The sequence below is a fragment of the Prinia subflava genome, chromosome 2 (assembly GCF_021018805.1).
Source record: "Prinia subflava isolate CZ2003 ecotype Zambia chromosome 2, Cam_Psub_1.2, whole genome shotgun sequence".
NCBI classification, from domain to species: Eukaryota; Metazoa; Chordata; class Aves; order Passeriformes; family Cisticolidae; genus Prinia; species Prinia subflava.
In genome coordinates, this window is record NC_086248.1 from 25,102,770 (window position 1) to 25,115,489 (window position 12,720).

General features: G+C 42.3%; 1 protein-coding gene across 2 annotated transcripts in view; it reads right to left on the reverse strand.

Annotated features, from left to right (window-relative positions):
* DST (dystonin) overlaps positions 1-12,547 on the reverse strand; it is a 293,083-nt gene extending 280,536 nt beyond the window's left edge. For both annotated transcript variants that reach the window (XM_063389398.1, XM_063389397.1), the window contains exons 1-2: positions 12,221-12,547; positions 11,757-11,791 (exon numbers count right to left, since the gene is read on the reverse strand). In XM_063389398.1, the coding sequence (XP_063245468.1) occupies positions 11,757-11,791; positions 12,221-12,401 (216 nt within the window). In that variant the 5' untranslated portion in view covers positions 12,402-12,547. The remainder of the gene's footprint in view (positions 1-11,756; positions 11,792-12,220) is intronic.
* Between the last annotated feature and the right edge of the window lie 173 nt (positions 12,548-12,720).

Sequence of the window (12,720 nt, forward strand, 5' to 3'; positions counted from 1 at the left end):
CTGGAAAAAAATATCTTATCCAGCCAAGTTTTAACTTCACACCTCTGATTCAGTGACTAATTTCTTCTCTATAGAAACATGTGTGGGTTTTGTCTGACCAAAGTTCAGCAGACATCTCCTCCCTGGGTTGCCTTTTGAGCCACCAAAGCCAGCAGGCCAGATGAACAACTCCTTCACAGCACCTATTTCTTCTCTCCACTGGCCATACCCAGAGCCCAGACTGACCACTTCACTCACAGACATCCATACTGTGAGTATCCAAATGAAACAGGATGGCTCAGACCCACGGTGACTAAGTTTTGGTCTACCTTCAATACGGTATTCATCATTACATATTTTATCATCAGACTTCCTTTTATTTTTCTCCTACATGAAATTATTCTGGTCTCTTCCATCACTCCTTTTTCCTGTGAGAGTTTCACATTTCCTCATTCACAGATATCCCTCTTGATGGCTCTCCTTAATTCAGTACAGTACTTTTATAAAATTATGTTACTGATATATATAACAGTAGCACGTTTTTCTGTTCTGTTTAAACATTTCCCTTCCCATCTTCTTTCCAATGAGGCTACACATTTCAAAGTAGTCCTCACTGAACAGTTAAGTCACTCAAAAAGCCCTTTCTGAAGATCATAACTAAAAATTAAGAATGTGGCCAAATACTTTTCTCTGTAATATACTCAGCCTTGCATTTCTTAAGAACATCACGTGTTTTTATTTGTCCCATTTCTTCAATAAGGTATGGTATTTGATAACCAAATATGTTATAATCTGCTGTCCTTGTGTTTTTGCTTATTCTCATTCCTAATCCATTCATCAGAAAAAACAGGAATTTGAAATTTCCTGAAAAACTTGTCTAGCTTTTCCTTTTATTTAAATTTACAGATAAGAACATGTTGAATAATGTATTGAACCTTTTTCTTTCACTGTCTTAGTTTTTATGTATTTATTTTTAATTCTTTGTCTAATACTTTAATACCACCATATGAATATATCAATGCTCCCCTATGTGTGCAATATTGCTTTAGTGATATAAATCTGACTCCTGCATTCTTTCCATGTGCAATTGTATTAATTCACCAGATCATTCTCCTCTCCATTCTAGTTTCTACTAGCCCTACTGCCTTCATCATATGTTATCTCTATTTTTATGCTTGATAAGAAGCCATATTCAGTTTTCATTTTTTCCAGCTTATAAGTGTTTTATGTGGAATATATTGGTTGTTGGAATTCTGATCTTGGAACCTAACCTCTCCAGCCAGTATGGGGTTTTGGAGTCAGTAAGCATTAACATCAACAGAGGTAAAAGTGCATTATCTGATGTCCAGCTGAAGTCAACAGAAATCTTTGCATTAACTTCAGTGGGCCCTGGAATGCAGCCCAGCTTACCTTCTGGCAGAACATCAGGAAATCACAGAGAAAGTGCTAGCTAGCATTAGGCCACAGTTCAGTGACAACAGAACTCAAGTGTGTTTGCAAAGGTCTTCACACATATTTGAGTAATTCCCGTAGATTAAGGGGTGCTAGTGAATAGCAATGCCAAAAGAAGCTCAGATAGGATATTCAGCTTTGTGTTCTTGCTTTTAAGGTTTCTGACAGTGGTTGTATGTGCATGAGAATTGTCATCTGTTACCATTGTCACCTAATGGCCTCAAAAAATAGTCTTCAAATTGTCAGTTACCACCTGTTTAAATCTTGGAAACTTTCATGTCTATGCAACCCACAACATCTTAGGGCCTGCAGACATTAGTATGTGTGGCATCAAACCCTTCTCAAGGTGCTGGCATTCTCAGCTGCTCTACAGATAGGCTGAAACAGAATTAAACCCTATAGCTGGAGGACCTACTTCAACGAAAGTGGCAGGTTTAATTAAACCACTCTATTGTATCAAATTCCCCAGCACACTGAAAGAGCAAAAATTGAGATTCTTTCTGCTATATAGAAAAACATATATATGTATGCATGTGAATTGTAGGAACGGTTCTAAATTAAAAAGTGGCCAAGATTGCATTATTTCCCTCCTTCCTCCTCCATAGAAATTTCCATCCCAAATATCATCAGTTTACAAAGAACCAAAGAAAACCCACAACATTAATTAAATGCCATTTCTGCAAGTTCCACCCAAAATCCAAGATTCAAGTTAAGTTCACCAAGATATTTACAGTAAAGTAAATTTTCTATCACAGGAATTTTCTACACTCAGTGAGTGTATTGTTTTACCTAAGGAGGATGCAACTGATTTTGATTCTATCAGAACTAAAAAAAATAGACCGCAACCTTTTCTTGTGTGGTTCTCTTGATTATTTTTTTTAATCTTACAAAGGACTACTCCTATAAAGATCTGAATCAGTATTTAAAACATAAAATATAATATTTTACATTCAATTTCTCATTCCACTCCCTCATTAACAAGCTTTCACTGAGGCTGTTTTGCATGCCTTATGCGTATTTTAGGAGATATTATTCTTATCTTCTAAAATCTAAACTCTAAGCAGTGCTGGAACCATTTCTCAGATATTGAAGACTGTGATTTGGCACATGTAATATTCCAAGTCCACACGTTCAAAGGCATTTAAAGCAATTGCTTTTTACATAACCTGAACAAGATTACTTTCCCAATGAGTTCATGAAATAGAACATCAGTAATCTGCTTTCCAGTTGCTAAGCAGGCCCCTCCATGTAAATACATAGGAACCCTTGAATTTAGGTATTTAGGAGCCCCTAGGTGTAGGTGTGAATTTAAAATACAGTGTCCAAGAACCCATGCTGTGTTACACTGCTGTTTATCATGACATGTTTGTTTTTTCCTGTCATAAGGCCAGGGTTCACATCAAAGCACAGGTAAGTTGTAACATTAGGAACATCTGATGATCTGCAAGTAAATAGCCAAATGGCCCACCCAGTCATGCCTCAGGACACCCTTTAAATACACTTTCCTGTCTAAAGCTGTAAGCCCCAGAGGCTGGCATGTTCTCCAAGCAGCCCTATCACTCTCTGACAAGAGGGCTTGCAGCTCTCCACGGCAGCTTTGCCATGGCTTGTCCCAGTTCCTTCTCTGTTACCTCAGGGCACTGCAAGCCTGCCTAGGAAGGGAACAATTATTTAAGAACAAAAAAAAAAGAAAAAAATCAGTGTACTGCTTGTTCAGTGGTCTGCAGGGGAAGGTTTAATTTAAAATATACTAGTGCATTCCCCTAGCATGTCCCCTTTCCAGCCCTCTTCCTCTGTTTTCCATCTCATCATGTCTTCTCGTTTTAGGCAGTCATAGTGCCATTTAGGCACATATCAAGGATCTGCCAGAAGGAATTAGCTTTACGTATTAAAAATACAGTAAGAAGCTGAATATGAAATAACAGAGATTGCTAAACCATACCAGTGCTGCCAAACATCTAATACAAAGAGATTAATTATATTCATCTGTCCACTGTGCTTGCTTGAAACACAAACTGGTAAAAGAATTTATCCCACCACAGCATGTGAGGATGCGTCTGTACTTTTTCATAAAATATTTCCTATAAAATAGATGCATAACTGATGAGAGACTTAGCAGGAATGTATTATAAAAAGATACCTAGGCTAGAATTCAGGTATCTATTAAGATAACTAGATTCAGATACCAACAGTATAGTTGAACAAGCCTTTCCTGTTATCACCAATAAAAAATTTAGTTGACACATTCAGTGAGGCTTGAAGAACCATTCAGCACATCCTGAAGCAGACATCAACACTAGGTTAGCCGAGTAGCTCTACAGACTATAATCTGTAAATGCCTACAGATGAGCTTATTGGGCTGCATAAGGGAATGCTGCTTTTAGAAGTTCACTTTGTGACTTCACCTGAAAGTGAAAAGCAGATCAGAAGAGAATGATGGCTCAACTTGGTTGTATCATTTTGTTCTTTCTAGAACAAGGAAGAAGGATAAATACAATACTTCAGCCTGACATGATTATGCATTTTAGTATAATTTGTGCTATCAATTCATACAATCATCAGCTAAGCCTGTGGTAGCCTGTGTTTCCCTTTCAGTCTGCTCTGCTACCTACCCTACCATCCTGAAGCCGGGTGCTGTATTTAAAGAGCTGAGTGGACCGGGGAGATAAGGACATTGGCACAACTTGCAAGAAATGTGTCTTGGATCAAACATCAAGTGCAGTTAGTCTCTAGCTGATACAGTGTTTTCACACTTCAGCCCCAGCTCATGTTTCATTCCCAGAGCTGAGTCAGGAGCAGCAGAGCTGTGACTCTCCTTGATGCGGGGCAGCAGGGCACAAGGGAGCCCAGCATGGCTCCGACACTTCGGTGCAGGTATCAGGAAAACAAGCACCCAGCTCGCTGCTGAACCAGAAGCACAAGGAATAAGCTCAAAACCCAGGCAGCTTCGCCAACACTAGGCCAAGATCAGCCGTCTCCACTGTGAACCCAATGTGCTAAAGCGCCTCTGCCACACACGGCTGAGTCCTTGCCCCGGGAGCTGGAGGAGCCCACGTGCCCACTCTGCAGAGCCTGAGACCCTCCAGGCTGCGGAGCACAGTGAGCAGCTGCAGCTCTGCTGGCATCCTCTCATGTCCCACACGGCCAGGCCCCAAAAGCCAGCTCAGCTGAGGCAGATCCTACAGGAAAACGTCAAGGTGACTTCGTCCTGTGCCCTGCACATTCTTCCATAGCACATCAAAGGTGCCTCTACTTAAAACAATCTGGGAGTGGAAGAGAGTGTGAGTGAGGTTTCCATGCCCGAGGAAAACACACATAACCCTGAAGCAGCCACAACCCCAAGGGTCGTACTACCCTGTTCACGTGGTGCTTTCTTACATTTAATACCCTCAATCTAAAGAACTGAGCTGTTTCTGAAGGAGAATCCTCAGCCTGATCTGTCACCCTTACAATATAGCTATAGTAACCGAGAAATTAGTGCAGATGATAAAGCTTTTCTGAGCAGTGTGTGATCTGTGAAGCCCTGTGTGATCCCTTCTGTCTGTGTAAGAACAGTTTCTCCAGGAGATGTGGCAATACATGTTCTCACTGCAAGTATGACCTCAGCTATTTTAATTCATGGTTTCCATCTGAGGTTTGTTTAGGGCAAAAGACGATAGCTAGAAGTTCTCACTCTGCACACGTGTACAATGTGTCTGTTCACAGGCAGATGGCCACAAGCCGTGCTCCCCCTGCACCCCCTTGAAATCAGGGCTCTGTTTCTATGGGCTGGGATTGTGCACTTAAAAGGCATACAGCACAACTGAACTCCATCTAAAACCCACATTTCCAGAGATAACAGTAGATACTGAGAAACATGAATATCTAAATATTTACATCATAGCCATGAGGTTGTTGGCATAGCTGTATATTAATGGGAAGCTAAAGAGTAAGAACTCTTATGAAGTAGTGTATCTTTATGCAAAGCTTTTCCCTGTCCTAGAGAAGCATGAGGATGTGTTCATTTATAATGCAGGTCCCAAGACCATGCCTGACCACTGATGTGGACCATTACACAATGTTAGTACTTTTTTAGGTGATTGATGGAGCCCAGAGGTGGTTCCCTCAGCATTTCAGAGCTCTGCAGACCATCAGAAGCCAGGGCAGAGATACAAACAACCAGAAGGCTATATAAATGCCATCAGGCACTTGTACACTACATTGTAGTATGGAGCAAAAGTACCCAAGTTAACTTCTCTGCAGTTAGCCTAGCTCAGCAATTGAGCAGTCTGGCTGTAGCAACCAGACAATTGCCATCTATTTTGTGATACAATTGCCAAATAGGCTGTTCCTCAGCACAGACCAATGCTTGTGGGCTATCTAAAGGCAGCACTGCTGTGACTAAAGCTGACAGAGCGATGGACAGATGACATATTGTAAACCAAATCTCAGTGATACCTAGTTTGCCATGTGACAGCTCAGCGTGGCATACACTGTCTGGGCCACATTATTGGATATGTTATAAAAAGTGGACAGAAGGATTTTTCCTTATACAGTGTAACCTGTATTTACAGCTCTAAATTCATTCCTATACATAAGTGCTCTCATACATCTAAGAAAACAACTTTTTTTTTTCTCAGATTTATTTTCCTTTGAACCTACTCCTTAACTCTTAGACAGCTAATGGAAAAATAGTTTAAACATCCTCAGGGAAAATCATGTCAAACACAAAGGTAAAATATCTTAGGCTGATTCAGCTCTGTAAAGACAATGAAACATCCTTTCAATAGGTGAATGAATGTATTTTTCTGGCTAGTCCTGCACATTTGTGGTGCTCCTTGGATGCACTCCCTCCGATCAAACAGAAGACTCAAATTGAGCTCAGAGGGTCTGCTGATTTCTCCTTTCACTGGAGCAGTACATATCTGGAGCAGTTTATAAATAACTGCAATGCTCAGGAAGAATTATGGTGCAACTCTTCAAAGACTATTCATTATTGTTTTGTAAGATAACTAGAACTGTATTTTTAGGCAACTGTCTCACAAGCAGCCTCACAAGGGGCATGATTATGGCAAAAGTACACTTGGGGATAAGTTTATGAACAATTTTCTGGGCATCTGTGTTGACAAAGTAATATATATATTTTCCAGAAATTGTTGTACTATAGTTTTGCATCCTTTGTACAATAATGGATGATTTGGAAAATCCATTTTCTCTTAAAAAAATGTCATCAGTCTTGGATGAACTATTTCACAACCAGCCTAGTCACAACAATACAGAATCACAGAATCACTAGGTTGGAAGACACCTTCAAGATCATCTAGTCCAACTCAGCCCTAACACCTCAACTAAACCATGGCTCCAAGTGCCACATCCAGTTTCTTTTTAAACACGTCCAGGGATGGTGACTCCACCACCTCCCCAGGCAGATGATTCCAGTACTTTATCACTCTTTCTGAAAAAAACCTTTTCCTAATGTCCAAACTCTGTTTCCCTTGGCACAGCTCAAGCCTGTGTCCTCTCGTTCTGTCAGTTGCTGTCTGGAGAAAGAGACCAACCCCACCTGACTACAGTCACCTTTCAGAGAGATGTATTGAGTGATAAGGTCACCCCTGAGTCTCCTTTTCTCCAGGCTAAACAACCCCAGCTCCCTCAGTCATTCCTCACAGGGCTTGTGCTCCAAGCCCCTCACCAGCCTCGTTGCCTCCTCTGGATGTACTCAAGCATCTCCACGTTCTTCCTGAACTGAGGGGCCAGAGCTGGACACAGCACTCAATGTCCTTCCTGAACTGAGGGGCCAGAGCTGGACACAGCACTCAATGTCCTTCCTGAACTGAGGGGCCAGAGCTGGACACAGCACTCAATGTCCTTCCTGAACTGAGGGGCCAGAGCTGGACACAGCACTCAATGTCCTTCCTGAACTGAGGGGCCAGAGCTGGACACAGCACTCGAGGTGTGGCCTCACCAGTGCTGAGTGCAGGGGAAGAATGACCTCCCTGCTCCTGCTGGCCACACCATTCCTGATCCAGGCCAGGATGCCCTTGGCCTTCTTGGCCACCAGGACACACTGCTGGCTCCTGTTCAGTTGGTTATCAACCAGAACTCCCATGTCCCTTTCTGCCTGGGCACTGTCCAGCCACACCATCCCCAGCCTATAAAGTTGCAGGAGGTTATTGTGCACAAAATGCAGGACTTGACACTTGGATTTATTAAACTTCATCCCATTGGACTCTGCCCATCCATCCAACCATTCCAGGTCTCTCTGCAGAGCCCTCCTACCTTCCAACAGATCAACACATGCTCCCAGCTTAGTGTCATCTGCAAATTTACTCATTAAAGACTCAATCCCCTCATCCATGTCATCAATAAAAATACTGAAATAGACTGGGTGTATACAACCTTGTAGCGACTGTTCAGTGTAAAATAAAAATGTGGGGTCTGCAAAACTCAAACCACCAAATGTTATTCCTTTGCTACAGACATGGTTAATACATACTGTCAGCCCTCCCAGAGAGTCTTTTCACGAAGTGTCAGCTCTCATTTGTCTTACTAGTGTGCTTAGTCCCATCTGCATTGTGTGAAGTCAGAATTTACAGTGGACTGTAACACTTGTACTGATTTGTTTCCTAGTAGTTTTAGATCAGTAGGTTTCAGTGTAAGTATTCACAGGAAACTTGCCCAAAATATGTGGGGCAAAATTAAATAAATACAAAATGATACCTTGTTGCTTGGTGACTACCCACTACACTGACACCTTCAGTTCCTGGGGTCATAGTATCTTTAACATAAAAGATAAAGGAAAAATGTGAAGCTCAGAGAAAATTTCAGGCAAAATATTTATAAATCCGGTGATTTTTCCTCAATAATATGAAAACTGCTACTTTAGCAATTAGGACAATTATCCCTTCACAATCTCATAAAACCCAACCATTCATAGATCCTGAATGAGAACCTTCCTTTTCAACATCCTTACAACCAAATCAAAAGACATTAAGAATCATACCATTCAGATTAATTCCTTCCAGCCTAAGGGCTAGAAGCTTACTTCCCTTTTAATTGAAAGGTAAAAATCTCACATAATCCAATGACTCCAGAGGCTTCAACTATGAGGAAAACTAATTCAGAAAGAAATTTAAATCACAAGAAGTGGCAATGCCAACACATCAAGCAATGCTTTAAAATTAAAAGGTACAGGAGATTTTCAGACTTCTTTCTAAAGCATAAAATGATAAACATCGAAATGTATCATGCCCAAGCCCACAAAGTACTCAGAGAAAATTCCTCTACTTCATGAAAAAATAACTTCTACAAAGAGCACAAGAAGAATGAAATTAGTGAATCATTTACATTTTTTCAATAATAATTTTAATATTATCAATAATAATAATAAAAAGGCTCAACAACAGATCATATTCCCTACTTTGGTAAAACTCTCACTGAGTTATATTGTTGCTTTGGTGTGGTTTTGTCTCAGCACAGACATTTTATTCTACAACTGATCCTCAAAATAAAGACAGACTAGTGCAAACAACTACATCAAAGCCTGACGTGTCATGTAGCAATGAATATTTCTGTTGGAAATTTACTTGTTTTCTTTTTAAAGCAGTGGCATATCTAGGTCTTCCTGAGATTAGGATCATTAACTATTCTGGGTGTGGTTCTTTTGTGACTTCATGGAATTTCTATATAACTGCTCCTAAGATTCTTCTATGGAAGAATCTTAAGAGGAGTTAAAGTCATAATGAACCGGAGGACTGCAAATAAAAAACGTATTAAAAATTAGGCCTGACAGACTTCAGAGGTAGCAAATGTTAGTGGGGAGGTGGATACATCACTGTATTGTCTCAATAAACTCTCGCATCTTCCTGGTTAATTTTTTCTGTTATTAAGCATCTCTAACAAAGACAGATTTTAACCTACTTTATATTCATAATGATTCATGCAAATTTACCTCCTTTTGATGCAGGGGGTCACGTGTTTAAGTTCATCCTATGATAAGTAATATCTACATAGACTTTTGATGTATAATAATGAGGCATGTTTTGCAGAGACATTAAAAATCAAGGCCCACAAAAATGAACTATTTGTGGATTCAATTCACCAGTGGCATATAAAATTCTAAACAGAAGGGCTGAAAAACATCACAAATACATTTTCAAATTTTGTATCTACTCTCCCATAGTATGCAGTCTTATTTTTATTGTGTGGTTCAGTATTAAAGGAAATGGATTCAATAGCTCTCAGTGTATATAGACAATGAAGGCATGCACCATGAGAGCTGTGGCTGTGGCAAAGAATCTCAACATAGATTTGCACACATCTATTTTTCCAAATATAAGGCTTTCCTGGCAGGCAGTCAATCATGCAGGAATTGCCAACACTCTGTAGATAGGGCAATTATAATTCTCTGTGCACTGCTGCTAGACCACCTGCACGTTCACTTGTGATGGAAGTCAGATTTGAACCCAGCTCTCGGGATATGAATGCCAACCCACTGCTATTTACTATCAGCCTATTTTTCATTATCTTTTATTATAATTAAGAAACACTATTTATAACTACACGTCACAAACAACTAAGCATGGTGGAAGCTGGCAGATGTACCTCGTGTTATAAAACTTGGAGCTGAGATATTGCATTCATTTTGGGGGTGGGGGATTAGGCAAACCCCGTATTTTCATGTACCATGTTTTGCTTTCATCAACATTGTATTGCAGTTGGAAGTACATAATGTTTTGTGATGATATAGACAGAGAATGTCAAATTCTGCTTCAGATAATGTTTCCAATATTTTTATTGGAAGTACGCCTGCAGTTTTTTCATTAATGAATTCTATTAGATTCATTAAAATAACATTTTGCTTGAAAAAATATTGGAAAATGAAAATTTAATGATGTCAAATGAGTCATCATTTCTCTACCAAAAGTCTCATCAGATAATGAAGGGGAAAACAGTTCTACCAATTATTTAAAAGGGCAGTTAGACCACTAGCTGCAGTATTACTCCATCTAAACAAAATACAGAAAAGTATGAAAGAATAATTCCAGCCTGTTTCACTTAATGGAGGCTTCTAGGAAATATTTTAAATTCATCTACTTCTGACTGGATGATAAACAAATAACCACATGCTGAAGCAATAAAAATAAATTACTCTGCCAACTTCCCTCTGAAGTGTCACCATGCAGGATGGCACGTATTTCACAACATTACGCTTTGTCTCCATCCAGGACTGAGTGAATTTTACCTGGAAACCAAGCATTTCATACTGGATAAACTAAATAATGAAAAAATATTTGGATTTCCAGAGGGACGCATTTGTTTGTTCACTTCACTTTACTGAAGCACTGGCAAACAACAAACTCAGGCTTTTCATGGTTTAAAGATAGGAGACTACCTATGGCATCTTCTTTTTGTGATAGCGTGTACAAATTTCAAAATAGTTAAGAATTTAAAACTTATTGCCAATATGAACCATGCTGCAAAAATGTATCCTATGCACACTGTTGAAAACATTAGTCATAATAGGATAATTTTCACACCCACAGCAGAGTAAGGGAAAATGCAAAACAATTTAAAACAAAATATCACTTGAGTGCAAAACTGATCGTCAAGGCTTTCAGAATAATAGGCAATGGCATGAAGATATGCCTTAAATCAATAACAGGAAACCAGGCAAGAGAAATAGCTAGACAAGAGCTCTACAGGGCAGCACGGAAACAAAGTAGGTACTAAAACAAATATTATTTTTCATATTTTCCCAGCAATTATGCTCCTCATTCAGAATCCCTAGGAAGTGAGTGGGGTTTGTGTTATACTTGCAGCACTGGCACGTAAGAGTTTTGATTCCCCTGACCTCTGAATACAAAGTCACACACTGAGGTGCCTGCCAAGCAGGTTTGTGGTCTGGATCCTTCTGGGATCTCCCGCGGCAACATCCAAGCCAAGCAGGCAACTTCCCTGCCAAGGAGCAGGTGAGGGCTGGGCACAGCAAGCGAGCAGAGCTCTGCAGTCACCAAACCGAGCAGCTCTGCACGTAGGGACAGCGAGCTCGGGGCTCAGGGCTGCCTGCGGACACAGGGAGGTCTGGCACGGACAGTAAGCAAAGCTTTTCCCCAATTCCTTTGGGAACCACACGAATCGGCAGGCCGGTTAGGGGAACAGAGATGAAGACCTCATTTTGTTTTGGAAAGGAGAAGAAAACAAACCAAGAAATGAAGGAGCACATTATGTCTTTCATGCAAAATGAAAAGTTCTCTATGTGAATTCATTAACAAAAGACCACGACAATATGTACTCGGGTAAAGAGAACAACTTCTGACCTTGAAATTGCGTGCTAAATAAATTACCTCAGAGCGAAAGTGATGAGTTCTCATGACAGCATCTGGAATGGAAACAGAAAGACACACAGGCTCCAGCAGCTGCACCTGGCATTTGCCCCGGCTAGCGGGTTTACCCCGCCGCTCGCCCTTTGGCGCCCGCTCCGGGACGGCTCCGGCCCTCAGGCACAGCCGGCAGCTCCGCCCGGCATTTATATTTAATTCATCGGGAAGAAGTTCGGCATGAAGTTCTACTGCGCTTTGACAGACCGGGGAGGGCCGGGGGGTTTCCCAGGCTCTCACCTCTCTCCCTCTAGCCGAGGTTTCGCTGAGGGATGGGTGGAGACAAGGCTGCCGCAGTCCTGGGCTCGGCTTGAATTTTCTTTAAAGCCTTTGCCCGGCTAAACCGTGCCACGGCGGCCCTCCGCCGCCAGAAACCTGGGGATGGGCCGGGGACACCCCCGCCGCCCTCAGGGACCGGCAGCGTCTCTTACCTCGGCTCCTTGAGCGACCTGAAAAGACGGATTTGATGGGATGCCTCCCTTTCTGGAGCCTGCGGTGCCAGCAGCAGAAGAATAAAATCGTGGCAATGGTCCCCAGCAGCAGCAGGAGCAAGAAGAGGGCGCACTGGATGCTGTAGGGTCTCAGCAGGACCAGGAAAGCCGCGGCAATCATGGCTCAAGCGCCCGGCTGCCCCTGTGCGTGCGCGGGTCTGCGGCGAGCGGCGAGGGGCCGGGCAGCGCCGGGCAGCCTCTCCCCCCGGCAGCGGGGCGGGCATCGCCGCCGGCACCGCGCTGCTGGAGCGGCAGCCGGGCGGGAGGCGGCGGCGCGGGGGAGGAGGAGGAGGAGGAGGAGGAGCGGGATGAGGTTCAGGCCGTGACTCAGCAGCCGCCGCCGCGGCGATGGTTGCGGTGGGGCTGCCCCTCGGTGCCCGCACGGCAGCCGGGAGCGGGGAGCGCGGCGGGCAGAGCGGAGCGCCCGCGGGCAGCGGCGG